Below are 16169 nucleotides of genomic sequence, written 5' to 3'. Positions count from 1 at the left end.
ATCTAGCGGTGATCTCGAAAACGCGAGGGGAGGCTTCGTTGAGGTAAGAAATCAATTTTTAGCCACTGCCAGTGTGATTTTCGGATGTTTTGTTGTTGAATTTTTGAAATGTGAGATCTTGATCATCGTAAGTCCGTTTTGAGTCATTCTTGTGGCTAACTTGTAGAGTTTTTCGCAAGGATCGTCGTGGTATAATCTGTTTGGGTTGAAAGGGTCTCGTTTTTCCGGAAATTGATGATGAAAGGGCTGTCCTTTTTAATTATTGTGGCTGATTTGCGGTGTTGTGGGCATCTGTTTGTGCTAAAATTTTGGGATATTAGTTTAGTAAGGTAGTTGGGACGTTTCCACGGATTCGATTTTGAGATTCTAAGTGTGGGCCCCACAATCCCGTTTTAGACCCGATTTTGGGTCCGTCTCCGAAAAATATAATTTTAGTGTCAATATATTCGTAATGACGAGGTGATTAACCTTTTGTTAGTGGGGAAGCATTTGGAGACCGTTCGGAGAGGAAAAGATCCGGTACCGTGAGTTGGAGCACGCGTGATCGGCTTTCAGGTAGGCTATGGTTTTCTCTCGTGAGATTGAGCATGTTTAGGCAATTGTTTATTGATTTGCTTGAGTATGGAGGGGTTCGGGTGTCGAGCATGCTAAATTTCTATAATTCCTGCCTTAGACCTTATTTCGGGAAAGTGTTGGATTATGACAGCATGTCTCTTGATATTATTGAATAGCCATATCTGGTGGTGTATATGATAATATTGATTTGAAGTATGTTTGGCCTTAGTCTAGGCTTAGACTAGTGTTGCCATAGACTTGCGAGATTTCGGATGTCGTTGGGCAGTAGAACTTTTTCCGACGTCGTTTCGGACGGTTAGCTCCTTGTAGACTGATATAGCAGACTTGAGTCTGATAGTCGGTAACTCAGCTTATGACCTTGTATCCATAATGCCCTGCTTTTATATCGGCTACAAATACCCGGTTAAAGTCCGTGGTCTAGCTTACTCATTATTGGATACTTCCTCGGCGATTTGGGGTATATGAGGGTCGGACTAAAAGGATTATTTATGGTAATCGGTTTGGTGATATTTCCCGCGACGGATGGTTGGATATTGATTCTTAGCTACAGTACCCGGTTAGAGTCCGTGGTCCAGCTTACTTTTTCCAGGCTTAGCTACAGTACCCGGTTCGAGTCCGTGGTCCAGCTTACCTGTGATCTGGTTTCAGCTACAGTACCCGGTTAGAGTCCGTGGTCCAGCTCATTTATGTCCAGGCTTAGCTACAGTACCCGGTTCGAGTCCGTGGTCCAGCTTACCTGTGATCTGGTTTCAGCTACAGTACCCGGTTAGAGTCCGTGGTCCAGCTCATTTATGTCCAGGCTTAGCTACAGTACCCGGTTCGAGTCCGTGGTCCAGCTTACCTGTGATCTGGTTTCAGCTACAGTACCCGGTTAGAGTCCGTGGTCCAGCTCATTTATGTCCAGGCTTAGCTACAGTACCCGGTTCGAGTCCGTGGTCCAGCTTACCTGTGATCTGGTTTCAGCTACAGTACCCGGTTAGAGTCCGTGGTCCAGCTCATTTATGTCCAGGCTTAGCTACAGTACCCGGTTCGAGTCCGTGGTCCAGCTTACCTGTGATCTGGTTTCAGCTACAGTACCCGGTTAGAGTCCGTGGTCCAGCTCATTTATGTCCAGGCTTAGCTACAGTACCCGGTTCGAGTCCGTGGTCCAGCTTACCTGTGATCTGATTTTGGCTACAGCACCCGGTTCGAGTCCGTGGTCCAGCCCACCCGTGCCCGACCTTTGGCTACAGCACCCGGTTCGAGTCCGTGGTCCAGCCCATATAGGTTGACTCATTAGCTATAGTACCCGGTTCGAGTCCGTGGTCCAGCTTGCACGTGGTGTATTCCCAATTCCTCACTAAAGCTTCAGTTTAGTCTTGATTACTCTCATCTGCAGGTTGAGGTTTTGGAGGTTGGAGAGATTCCGGTTAAAGTCCGGGACGTAATGAGATCTTGGAATATGATTGGGAATGGTTCAGTTACAAGTCCGGAAATTGGTAATATTGTGATAGACCTTCTAGCTCCATTATTTTACTTCAACTGTCAGTCCATCTGCCGGGCTTATGGGGGTCCGTGCAGGTGGTTTCTTTTATTGTGCACGAGCGTACCCGTCGGGTTTATAGGAGCCCGGCGGAGTTAGTTAGATTGCTTGTCTTTGTTGCCTGTACGCTCGTGTACATACCCCCCATTTACTACTCTTTGCACTTGATGTGACCCTTTATTCGCATTTCAGTTTACTTTTGCTTATCTTGCTCAGTCGGCCGATGATGCCTACTGGGTACCGGTTGCTTTGGTACTCATGCTACGCTCTGCATCTATTTTGTGATGCAGGTCCGAGCACTAGTAGCCAGCGTTGATCGAGCTTGGAGTAGACTTATCCGGAGACGGGGGTGAGCACACGGCGTTTTGTACTATTTCAGTCTCCATCTGTATATATAGACTTGTCTTCTTCCTTTCGAGACAGTCAGTATCTGTGGTCCACTTTTGGGACTTGTACTCATTTTGTAGTAGCTCTGTACTAGTGACTTCCAGGTTGTGGGAGGGATCTTTATTTGTATATATGTTTTTGGTTTGCTTCCGCCTGTTTATATTATTATTTGCCTATTCTTCTTTAATTTCTACCCTCAGACCCATTACTTGTTGTTCCGGGTTACGGGTTGGCTTACCTGCTGGTGGGTTATAGTAGGTGCCATCATGACTTGATAAATCGGGTCGTGACATTTAACATATGATTTACTATCAAAGATACTTGTACAAAATCAATATGCTAAGTTTAATTCGCTTATGAAAAATCTTGTAGCACAATAAAAGAAGGAAATAAAATAATCTTATTCATCGTAAGCCAATCAAATGACATGATATCTAACCGTCTAACAAAGCATCCTTTAATCATATCCTATGAAACACGATGACAGAAGTCGTCGTGAATGCAATAAATTGACCTAAAAAATAATCATAACATTTAGATAATGTTATAGGTGTAGCATCAATTGTTTAGTTATTTGGTATCTTTGTGCTATTTAGAAAACCATTAATGGACCGGTCCTTATTTACATGTTTTTTTTTTTGAGAATGCCTTATATTTACATAATTATCGAAAAAATTATAGTGCAACAAATATTCATAGCAACCACAACAAGAAAATCAAATTCAAGACAAAAATTAAAACCACAAAAAGCATGGAGATATCCCAAGAGAAAACGATAACACGACATGTAAGTATTACCTCTAATAATGCAATAAGCAGATTGATCATCATATTCCATGACTACGATACGCCACAGTCTGCAAATGGGAGTAAAGAAGTAAAACAAAAAAGAAAGGTTATAAGTATGTATATATGTGATGTAAAATGGCTCTAGAAACGGATAATCAAATTTTGTCTACAAAAAATTAGGAAATGATTTTTTTCACACGTATAATAACGTCAAAACATAACATCAAACTTCTAAATTTTAATTGTGAATTCAGAAACAAATGCTTTAAGCTAAATAAGTAAAAATAATATAAATCAAAATAATTAACAATTCAAAAGAAATATAAAGAAACATTGATTAAAAAAAATTATTTTAATTTTAATGATTCAATTTAAATTGAGACAAAAACAAAAACAAAAGGAGCATAAAATAAGGAGTCATAGAAAACTAAGAAAAGTCATTGTTTGCATAAAGTAAATTCACAGATGTGCTCATTTATCGGAGAATTCAACTCCTCGTCAACACCCTTTTTGGTAAACATATATTTTTTGTAGTGACGATATAAAAGAGACATTGGGCTTTTTTTTTAGAAAATTTTTCGTAATTGATTTAGATACTGGTAAGAGAGTGGAGGCATAAAAATTTACCCATGCACCAATTTACTTGAAAATTTTAACTTGTTAAATCAGTAAATAAATGATATAAGGAGGAGTAAACAAATATTTACTCATCAAACTTCTCAGTTCAATACACTAATATATAGAAAACTAAACTCAAAGTAACACCAAATTCAAAATATATATATACATAGAAAAAAACTGGAAGTAATTGATAAGAAAACAAATCTGAAATTGCAATACGAGCTTGAGAAGATGAAGAGTACCGAAAGAGTGGAAGTTGTAAATCGAAGAAAAATAATAGTAATGATTTAACTATGAGTTTATCCATAAATATGGGGAAGTCTAAGAAATTGGAAATTGATTTGCCAACTTGGGACTATTCTGGAAACTATCTAAAAGAGGTAATGGGAGCTTCTAGAACTATGCTGAATGTGTGGGAATAAAAGTCAAAACAAGAAATTGATTATATCTACTAAATTATAATTTGCCACTATCTCATACATTAATTACCATTTTGTCATTGGTCGTCCTTTGGCTTCACTCTTCTATATAACTAGATAATTTTAGGCCCGTGATACGGGCCCAATATAATGAAAGGCCCATTTACGAGCCCAATATTACAATATTATATATATTTATAATAGAAATTTAATTAGTTTTCAAAAAAAATTATTATGATATTTCCAAATAAATATGATAAAAATAATAATAAAATATCAGATGCTCTAGTGATCATTATAACATCATGTCAAACATATATATTCGAATTAAATAATTAATTTAATGATATTCTTTTTCTATTTTATTTGAAAATTATTCAAGAGAATAGATTCAAATTATTCTCAATATATTAACAATTTTCATAAAATATATGAAGCAATAAAGTCTACTGATTCATCCATAGATTAATTTTGAATACGCTTATAAATTTATTTTAAAGGTGTTTAACAAACAAAAATAACGGCCTACTTGATGAAAATTAGAATGAATCATCTCATTATTTACAAAGTGCTAATGGATAAAAAAAAGTTATGACTTTATATTTTGTCTTTATATTCATTAAAATTAGGAGAACAATCTAGTATAGTAACGAAAGAATTTTTTTCTAAAGTAATTTATATACCCGATGAATGAATGTTTTACCTCAAATAATGAGATGTTAAAAATATTAACAAAAGTTAATATAATATATATTGCGGTAATTTAACATAAGGTAGTTAAAATAATAATTTATATAACTTGCTAAAAATGATTTTAACTGATGATAAAATAATAGTAATAAATAATATATATTACTCAATAAATTATATAATGACATATATGTTACGTGAAATTTTGGGATTATACATAAAAAGAGAAATCAAGTAAATTACATACTTCAAAAAGTATCATTACAATCCAGAAAGAAAAGCAACACCATGAAATTGAAAAGTCTAAAGTCATGAACCAAAGAAAAGGACATAACATGCTCCGAAAATTTTGAAAATTTTGTTCTTGAAGAGCTTGCTCACTGATTGCATTCCTTATGAATTACGCCTTTTGAGAATTGCAATTGTGATTGATATTGGATTTAACATATTAACTGGTTCATTATCATATTCATTAGAATGTTTGAAAAATGTGGATCAATTGAATTTTGTTGAAAATTTGTTATATGGACAAGTTCCAGAAGTGATGTTTTCACTAAGAAATAGTGAATTTTACTTTTGTCTTATAATTGTTTTACAAAAGTAGGGCCATTAGGGAATAGATGAAAAATGAAGTTCTTAATGTTGAAAAAACTGTGTTATTGGTCTTCCTAATAAGAGATCTATACTGAAGTGTGTAATATTTAGAACTATTTAATTTTCTTGATATCATTCTAGGTAGATTTTTGTTAGCGTGAAATTACATTTTTATCCTTGATCATAATTCACTTAATATATAAAAAGATGTTTCTAAAATTATTTACTATCTTTTTAATAGATTTTTGTTAGAATGAAATTACATTTTTACCCTTGATCGTCCTACATATTATTAATTTTTATCACATTTTTTCTTTTCAAGTATATTAATTAGAGCCAAATAAAGGTGAAAATAATTAATTCATAATGAATTTTTATATTAAAGTAGGCATTTTTGATAAGCATAATGAATAGAAAAAAATATTAAGCATTAAATTAAAGTAATAGTAAAATAGAGTAATGAAAAGATATTACAATAACTCACAAAAGAAAAGAGAGTGAAGTAATAACGAAAATAAGTTAATGGTAATAACAATAACAAAAGATGTTTCAAGTACTATTTAATTTTCTTGATATCATTCTTGGTAGATTTTTGTTAGTGTGAAATTACATTTTTACCCTTGATCATAATTCACTTAATATATAAAAAGATGTTTCTAGAATTATTTACCATCTTTCTTAATACATTTTTGTTAGAATGAAATTACATTTTTACCCTTGGTCGTCCTACCACTTCACTCTTCTATATAATAGAAATAAGATTATTATTTATTTTATTATTATTAAAAGTATGAACTTTCTTAGTTTATTTTCTATATTTTATATTTAATTAATTATTTATATTATATTAAAAGCAGACACATTTTCACACGGAAGGGTAGTGACTTTTTCAAAAGATATTGACTTTTCTAAAAGATTGTAACTTTTTTTGAAGGGTAGTGACTTTTTTGATGAGTTGTAAGTTGTGAGTTGTGACATTTCCAAAGGATTGTGACTTTTTCGAAAAATTGTGATTTTTCCAAAGATTTTGTCACTTTTCCGATGTATTGTGATTTTTATGAAGGGTTGTGACTTTGCTGATAAGGCATAATTAACACCTTTTCGTATTACTAAACTTTCAGAAAAAGGTAAACTAATGTATGATAATAATGCACTGACATAGTTTAACACCTTTCTCTTATTGATTTGATTAAATAAATTAGTGTTTTAGCTTATGTTGCTTAGACTCTTCGGAAATGTTGCAGCACGTATGACAAATCCTCAAAAAAATGCTTTGAAAGATCCAACACCACGCGTAAACATTATGATTTTTGAAGCATCCGAGCAACATAGGGTGGAAAGAACTTTCAAGAAATTAGTCTTATGTATGATCAGTAGAGAGTAAAATATGCAGATTAAAGTTACTTAAAACAATAAACAAAAGAATATATGTGAGAAGCAAAATCCACAATTCTCTCTTTGATGTTGTTCCATCAAGAAGTTTGTAAGCATTCTACTTATATATAACACAAACCAGAAGTGAACAGTGTGTGATCCAATTGGTGAAAGGCTACATTAAAGAAGATAAATCAATAAATAACTAAATGATCTAAGTTTTGTCACCAAATAAGATTACTTTCTTTTTTACAAAATTCTGCAGATTTTAGTTTACACAGACTTCATATCTGATTCACTTCAGGTTTACATACCAAAGAAGAAACTGAAGTGCCTTCAACTAACATAGTTGCTCTGCAAATGCTTTTGGGACTTTCATACCGAATCCATGCTTTACTCTTTCAACCCTGTTAGCGATAACAAAAACCAGTGTAACGTCAGATTAGGTTATAAGAAAAGCATCCCATTGAAACTATACAATTTCCTCATTGAAAGATAACATGCAAACATATTATCATCCATCATTTTTTTTACTTCGCGGGTGGTCAAGTGATGGTAAATGGAATATTTACATCCCGGAATCTCAGGAATTCAGATGGTGACATATCAGTTCAAAAATAATTCATGAACATACAGTTAAACGTGACCTCAACTTGCTAGTAAGCACTCCAATTTTGAGTATGTACATCTAGACACCTCAACTCGTATCCATTGTATTGTCTGAACACTCCAACGAGACACACTGAACGAGTTGGAGTGTTTAGTTTCCAGATGTGTGCACTCTCAAAGTTGGAGTGCTTATTTGTCAGCTAAGGCCAAGTTTTAGTGTTTGTTTATGTATTATCCGTTACTTTAATCCACCTAAATCTAATAGTGTTCCTGACTTCCTCTAATGTTACATGCATAAATTCATATCCTTAGCTTCAGAAATTCGTAACTGTGTTCTAACAAGGTTATGCCTTCAGAAAAATGTGAACTTTAGCTTTTAATCGAATAGGAAACTCACGTTGGGGCAAGTTTGCCAAGGCCTTCAAGTTCTTCACCAGTGTGTTCATCAATAACACTTCCTGAAATCTCAACGAAATAAGACTTATTTTTCGTTATAGGGAGACCTCTGCTTGCAAGAAGATCTAAATCTTTCTGATGGAGCTCGCGTCCATTCACGTAGATCCCTGTGTTCCCAGCAGCACAATCGTTTGGGATTGGATAATTAAATTCTTCAATATTTGGCTGCAAGCAAATTGTAATACTTCATCAATTTGGTAATCCACCAAAATTCTTCCAAGAGATATGTTATATATATCAGACAGTATTGAATGAATTGAATCATACCAGAATGACGCCAAGGCAGGGATGGCCCATCACTCCCCAAAAGCCAGCACGGTAGTCATACCTGGTTCATCATTTAAACAAAGTTTGAAGTCAAATTTCAGATAATTTAAGGCTGTCATCATATTAAAAAAGCAAAATCGCATCCACAAGAAAGCATCACAATGTAAATTTCACCACAAGGACGAAGTGAACAGAATGAGTTTCTTCTCAGCAGTTACTAGCATCCAGGATTATGAGAAAGCAATCAAGAAAAGGCTGAACTAATATGCATTTTTTAAACTACTATATCACATACTCACTCCGTTTCAATTTGTTTGTCTAGTTTTGACTTAACACGAAGTTTAAGAAAATAAAAGACTTTTGAATGTTATGGTCTTCAGCAAAAGATATGTACAATGTACCTAAATGTCTTTTAATTTTGTGGTCTCTTAAACATGCCACATGAAAGATGGAATTAAAGAGTTGCCAAAAAAGGAAAGAGGCATTCTTTTTCAAACGGACTAAAAAGGAAAGTAAGACAAACAAATGAAATGGAGGAAGTAATATCCTTTGTCTTCTCAATACAGATGTACTTACCAGTAATCTCCTGGCTGAATGGTCCCAGCTAACTTCTCCGCCTTCCTAACAACACGATCTGGTATTGCTCTGCCATTTACAAACACATTTGATCTTCCATTCTCTGAACTTTGATGAGATCTTGATAATTCTCCAAGGCTCCTTTTTATAAAGCCCATGAAGGACTGACCTCCTTTATAGCTTTTTGATAAATTTTCCTCTTTGCTTGATTGATTTGATTCCACAGATACACCACTATGTACAAATTCATTCGTCGAGACATCCATTTCCACTGCCATCGATACATCTTTAATGGAATTCTGCCTAGAGGTACTTCTATCAAGTATGGTCCTCTCTTGATCAGTGTGTTCCTTCATGTCCTCCTTCCTGATTTTTTCTACCACATCTTTGGGAGAAATACTATAAGCATGGTCGTTTTGAGAAGAATCTAGGAGCAGTATAGGATCATCTTCTAGGGGCATTTCAGCACGGTGAGCAAGATCATGTCTAACAATCGCACTCTCCGGGCTTAATTCATCTTCAGAATGACTAGATGGTGAAGAAAGAGCACTATACCTCTTCTCGAGTTCAGTGGAATTTGATTTCTGACTCCTGGAAGGTGACTGTAGCTTAGTATCGGTGAAATGGTAGTTAGAATTATCATAATCATCAGACCAAGGAGTCATCTCATCATTTATCAAACAACCATTAGTATTTTGAAGATTCTCATTTGGCACATCACTGGTACCAGGAGCAAACTCAGCAGACAGTTGTTTCACTTGTGTAGAAAAGGAAACACCCGACTCTTTGCTACCAAGTTCAAATAGAATTATGGCCGAACAGGATCCACATCTCATTCTCTTCTCATTCTTTCCTGTTATCATTAATTTCTTAGGAATCTTCAGCAGCTCAAAGCAGCCACAGCACGTAATGAAAGGGGCACCACCTGCTATAGGTTGATATACACGTCCAACTCTATGAGCAACAACCACTTTTCTAGGATAACGCCGATGACCAAGACCACCATTTTCTGACTCCAGGTCACTAGAACTTCTTGTAAGTCGCCGCCCTTCATGATAATTCTTATTAAGGGCAGAGGAGCCTTCAGATGTATAACCCCCTGGACCATAACCCACAGAGTTCATGTGGTGATGTAGAATGGGATTAGCAGGGCCATTTCGTGATCTTCGGCTGACAAAACCAGATGGTTGAATCACTGGAGGAATTTGATAATTTTGGTTCGAGCAATGTGAACAAGAGCATGCAGATTGGTGGAAAAGGGTTTCATGTGGATGTGGTATGAAGAAGTTATCATTGTGATGCCCAGGATAATGTTCAGGATATGTTGGGGGGAAATGATGATATGGCATCTGATGGGGAGGCTTTCTGTGCATTTGCTGGCGATATTCCATTCCATATCCAAGAAATTCATGTGAAAAGCTGTCTGAAGGATAAGAGTCTGGCATCGTTGAACCATGTGCACCCTTATAAGGAACATTCCCTTGATGTCCATATGTGTATGGACGCTCTCGAACATTCTTAGATGGACCTAGGGGATGTCTGTTAGCACCATAAGACCCCTGGTTATGCACATCATACCTGCTAGAAGGATCAACGGATGTTGAAGCCATCCTTCCATCAACAGGAACCCTATCCTTAGGTTTCTCAGTAACATCACAAGTTCGGCTAAGTTGGTCCTTTAATTCATTAATCTTCCTTAAAAGCTCTGCTCTATTGCTCTCCAAGTCTGCGACTCCAGCTACCCCGTCCAAACCACCATTGTACCTCCTATGGTTAACAGAGCCATAGTAAGAACCCATGTCATTTTCTAAAGGCCCTTCCTTAGGATATGGAGAAGCGCTGAACTTCCCTTGCCTTGTTGCATTTGAACCATTTGCATAAGATTTTTCCATGTACCGACTGTCCATAGGTGGTCCTGAACCTAGTGACGAAGGCCGTACCGTCTTAAGCTCATTTCTAACACTGAGACCGACAGATTCAACAGTATTAATCTTTCCCCAATAATTATCCACCCCAACACTATTATCCTTCTTGCCTTTAGAAGTACCACATTCATCATAATCATAATAGTTCTCTCTTCTAAACCTATCTACCCTCGAACTAACTAAACTTGGTTTACCCTCTCTGGCTTTATCAAAATCATCCGGAACTTCCTTATCATCGGATGCTGAAATGACCTGACGACGTGATACCATTCTTCCATTTTGACTTCTCCCTTCTGTCCTACCTTGTTGAAACTCACTATGTTCCTCATCAAAATCAGAAACAGTATCTACATTCATAGCAACATCGCCTCTATCAGGAACTGCTCTAATCTTTTCACCATCTGATACCTCAGACAAGCCATCGTCCAAAATCCCCTTATTTTTCGCTGCACCATCATAATAACAAGCAAAAACAGAACTTTAGAATCTTAAAACCAAGACTCAGTTCTAAACTTATACTACAATCTATTTGAAATATTACAAAAGTTCTGCTGTCCTGAACATGGGAATACCAAAGAAACAATTGCAAAGGAAAAAAGTATTCAATTACTATGTGAAAACCCTCATCTAAAAGCTTGAACCGTTAGAAATGGCACCTTTTTACTTCCTCATCTTCAATTCGGCCCCTCACGTGGACGCCTGGGTTTTTTCTTAGACCTAACTAGCAAGTTGAAATATTTTTTTTTGGTGAATCAGTGAAAGACTTAGAACTTAATGATGTTATGAAATGAGCTTAAATGAAGAAGTAAGGATTCATATAACCGATCTTGTTCGGGGTTGTGTCGTGGATGTTGTTGTAGTGAAGGTGAGACTTAGAACATAAGATCTTGTCTGTTCAAACAACAACATACGCTTCAGTCTCACACAAGTTCGTGTAGGCTATATGAAAGCCCAACCTATGTCATCATCCGCCACTTAAACACCCATTACCAAAGCTAGAATACCGGATGGGGTTCTAAAATTACATTGTACTTCCCTCTGTTTCAATTTGTTTGTCTTACTTTCCTTTTTAGTCCCTTTCAAAAATTATGTCTCTTTCCTTTCCTTTTTTGACAACTCTTCAATTCAAACTTTCAACAGGGCATGATTAAGACCACAAGATTAAAATGCATTTTGGTACATTTTACATATCTTTAGTTTCCAATGGAGTCTCTCTACCTTCAAGGTAAGGGTAAGATTTGCTTACACTCTGCCCTCCCCGGTCCCCACTTTGTGGAACTATATAGGGTATGTTGTTGTTACTTATCTTTAGTTTTTTCTTAAACTACGTGTCATGTCATGTCAAACCAAACAAACAAATTGAAACGAAAGGAGTATACAATGATCAAGATATTCATTTACATATATATATAGTTAGTTGTCGAATCCCCTTTGACTACCCTGTGAAAATCCTGGCTACGCCACTATAGACACCATACTAAATTCCACTCACATAATTTAAACTTCTTTTTAAGATTTTACTAGGTTCAACATAAGGTATAGAGGAGTAATAGACCAATAGAGAGAATATTACCTCTAAGAACAGTACCACAACCACCACACTGGTAAACAGAAAAGTCATGAAGCTCAGGTAGAAGATTTCCACACTTAGGACAACGAACCAATCGAACATTTGAAGAACCTTCCGCCATTTTCAAGTTTCTCCAAGTGAAAAAGGAAGAAAAAACAAACCCCAGATACCAATTCAAAGAGCAAAATCTAGTCTTGAACTTGAAAAACTTAAGCAGAAATAGCAAAAAGACAACAACTTTATCACAAACAAGAAAAACAACACAAAATTCCCAGATCAAAACTCAATGCAAAGACCAAAATGGGTTCTTGAACTTGACAAATTTTAGGAAAAATAATGCAAAGAAGACAACTTTATTACTATTACACTCCAAATACAGACACCAAAGTGAAAAAAGAAAACACCCAAATGAAAAAAATGGGTTCTTGGACTAAACCAAAATAAGTAAAAATGACAAAGATGATAACTTTAACACTTTTAAGGTACTAAAGAAACACAACAAAAGAAAAAGTGTGAAATAAACTTCACAATACAGAAGTAAAAAAGCAAAAAAAAGCTAACAATTTCTTGTTTCTAAAAAAAAAAAAGTTGCAGAATTTGATTTTCCCAAGAAAGAGAAAAGGGAAGGTTTGGAATTGGAGGGAGAGAGAATAAATGGTGACCCGTTTCTCGACAATTTCTTGCTTTTTTCAGATTATATTATAAAGTCATAAATAACAATAATATTCAAATAAACAAGGGGACCATTAATAATACTTGCAAAATAAAAATGATGTCGTTTTATTTGGTAAAATCTGTTAAACGATACTGTTTTTTTTTTTTTACTTTTTTTAGTTATAAGTGTGGTTGATAAATCGTTTTCGATAATAAAAGTTGCTTTGACGAAGCCAAAGAGAGAGCGATGGAGGCTTGTTAGCTGTTTGTTTGAAGATCTTTTTTTAGTCAAAAGTAGTTTTGATTGTGGCTTCTTCTTGAGGGACTTGGTCCTGACTTTTCTCTGTCTTTTTTTTTAGGAAGTATTTGAAATTCGTATCAATCTTGATTAAATTTTGAAATTTTTATTAAATTTTTTATAAAATTGCATGTTGTACCCGTTAAATGGACCGGTCTTTACTTTTTATTCTTTAGCAATCGAATGTTTATCTAATGTAGCATATGTTTTTTTAGAAATTAAAGTTGTGTTCGAGAATTTTTTTAAAAATATTATGATACTAAAATATAAGTTTTATGCCCCATGAAATGATTACCAGTGGCGAAGCCAGAAATTTCAAGAAGGGTATTCATAAATTGCACAACAAATGCTCTTCTTTCAGGAAGGTTGTCCAGAAATTGCACAACAAATGCTCGAACACGTGAGCACTAGCTCATTCAAGGTGTTTAAAACCATTAAAGGCATCTGAAACCACTGGACTATAACAACATATTACATCAAGGGTGTCCAAAATATGTTATTTAATCACTTTATGTATCATTTTACTTGTATATACAGTATTTTTTCCGACGACACTTACATGTGCCTACGCCCTTGATGATTACTCTATCCGTTTCAATCTATTTGTCTTATATTCCTTTTTAATATGTTCAAATAGAACTTTTCATTCCTTTTTCTTGTAACAACTCTTTAATTTCAATTTTTTATGTAATAACTAACATGTTTAAAACTACATATTAAAGTACATTTTGATATATTATATGTATCTTTAGATTAAGATAATGAGATTCAATATACTTTTTTACGTTCTTAAATTACATGTCAAATCAAAACGAAAAATATTTACTACGACGGAGATAAATTAAAGAGTTAAGACCAACATAAAATAAGACCAAAACTCAAAAAGTCCAAATGATCGAAAAAATTTCATATGGGAGGTGATGTCCTTCCTGAGATAACTTCATACTCAAAACTCGAATTCAATAATTTAAAATAAGAATGAAAAAAATATTTATCATTTTATTATCAATGGCAAGTATATGAATTGGTCCTCACTCCACTCCATATACTATTTGACAAGATCTGTGTTTTTGCCCTTTAATTATTTTCCTTTCTTTACTTTACTTTGGTTTCAAAAGTTTACTAGAAACAAATCTTTGTGGATATTAGGATATATGAAACATTGTTGTCTTTGAAGTACAATGTCCTTTTTCTAATTATTGAGTCTTTGAAATTCACCATTTTGACAGTTTTTATTCACGCCAAGTAATAAGATAACTAGGGATTGTTTGGTCCACAAAAAAATGGTTACAAGGCATGATATAAAAAAAATAATGGATTAATAATATTATATATATACATAGTATTATTTTACAATTTTACTTGTTTTATCTAGGTTTTGCTAATTTTAAGTTGCTATCAATCATTGAATATGGTATAAATTATATTGAAGCTTCAATACAATATTATATCGAAATTGTTATTCAAAATATTGAAAATGCAACCAAATAAAATATTAAATAATATCAAAATTTATACCAAGGAATATTTTCATAATTTTGATTATCATATGAGAAGTTAAGCGCTTCCTATCAAAAGATTCTTAATTTACAAATCTCAATTTTAAACTCTATTAACCATCTCATGATCTCTCGATGACAAATACAAGCTATTTTATTTGTCTCGTTTGTACCAATCATATAGACTATAGTATTGATATTTAATTTGAATTTAACCCTTAAACAAGAAAAATATAACAACCATGATATAGGAATTGTGCAGAAATTTGTCAAATTATATTTGGGATCTTGAAAAAATATTATGTAGAAGAGAAAAATAATTTATTAGGGTTTATAGTACGAAATTACTCCTTCTGTCTACTTTTAATTTTTTTTTGCACTTTTTGAAAGTCAATTTGACTAATTTTCAAAGTTAAATTAGATTACATTAATTCAATCTTTTAACCAAAATTTTTAGATATTCAAAAACTATACGAAAAATAATATAAATTCTAATTTTTTGCATATCAATATGATAAAAAGATCATATATATATATATAAAGAGAACCTTAGGCCCGCCTACGTGGCGCCACCACAAACCAGAATTTCCTTTTAACTTATTTATTTATTAGCCTTCCCTTTCATAAAAAGTTGCAACTTTTATGAAAAGTTGCGACTTTAATGAAAAGTTGTGACTTTAATGAAGAGTTGTGACTTTTATGAAAAGTTGCGACTTTAATGAAGAGTTGCGACTTTTATGAAAAGTTATGACTTTTATGAAAGGTTGTGACCTTTCCGAAGGGTTGCACCTTTTCCAAATAGTTATAACCTTTCTAATAAGGCACAATAAACATTTGTTCACACTACCAGTTGTTATCTATAAATAGAGAGATTTCCTCTCATTTTAACACAACGAAACTTCTGAACCTCCTCCTCCTCTTCTTCTTCTTCTTCTTCACAATTAAATATTTGTATATTTTGCTCATGTTGAGTGGTTCACTGACACTATTGCTTATGTTACAGATCCTGATATTTATTTTTACAATCATTAATGTATAATTTATGCTTATGTTATTAAGACTAAGAGCCTGTTTGGATGGGCTTTTAAGCTGGTCAAACTGGCTTAAAAGCCAGTTTTTGACTTATTAGAGTGTTTGGCAATTATCAAAATGACTTATTTTAAGTCAAAAATGACTTATTTTAAGCCAAAAGCTAAAAGATAGGGGGGGAGCTTTTTTTTTTTTAACTTAAAAGCACTTTTATGTTGACCAAGTATATTACCTTTTTGCCCTTAATTCTTTTATACAATTTCCAAATTGCCCATATTGAATTATTATTATTATTATTATTATTATTATTATTA

General features: G+C 34.0%; 1 protein-coding gene across 1 annotated transcript; it reads right to left on the bottom strand.

Annotated features, from left to right (window-relative positions):
- Positions 1-7095: 7095 nt before the first annotated feature.
- LOC125841318 (protein ENHANCED DISEASE RESISTANCE 4-like) lies at positions 7096-13065 on the bottom strand. The gene is made up of 5 exons (XM_049520428.1): positions 12379-13065; positions 8881-11251; positions 8305-8365; positions 7979-8202; positions 7096-7379 (listed from the first exon to the last, which is right to left on the bottom strand). Exons 1-5 carry the CDS (start codon positions 12494-12496, stop codon positions 7313-7315), a joined length of 2841 nt encoding a protein of 946 aa, XP_049376385.1. The 5' UTR covers positions 12497-13065; the 3' UTR covers positions 7096-7312.
- Positions 13066-16169: the final 3104 nt, after the last annotated feature.

The sequence above is a fragment of the Solanum stenotomum genome, chromosome 10 (assembly GCF_019186545.1).
Source record: "Solanum stenotomum isolate F172 chromosome 10, ASM1918654v1, whole genome shotgun sequence".
NCBI classification, from domain to species: Eukaryota; Viridiplantae; Streptophyta; class Magnoliopsida; order Solanales; family Solanaceae; genus Solanum; species Solanum stenotomum.
Note: the sequence above shows the minus strand (reverse complement) of the source record. Positions and strands in the feature narration are given on the sequence as shown.

Excerpts from the sequence above, each read along its gene's own strand:
- LOC125841318 (XM_049520428.1), bottom strand. The coding sequence starts at position 12,496 with ATGGCGGAAGGTTCTTCAAATGTTCGATTGGTTCGTTGTCCTAAGTGT. Across the intron at positions 8,366-8,880 it reads ATTCAGCCAGGAGATTACTG|GTATGACTACCGTGCTGGCT; the intron begins GTAAGTACATCT and ends ATGATGAACCAG. Across the intron at positions 8,203-8,304 it reads CCTGCCTTGGCGTCATTCTG|CCAAATATTGAAGAATTTAA; the intron begins GTATGATTCAAT and ends ATTTGCTTGCAG.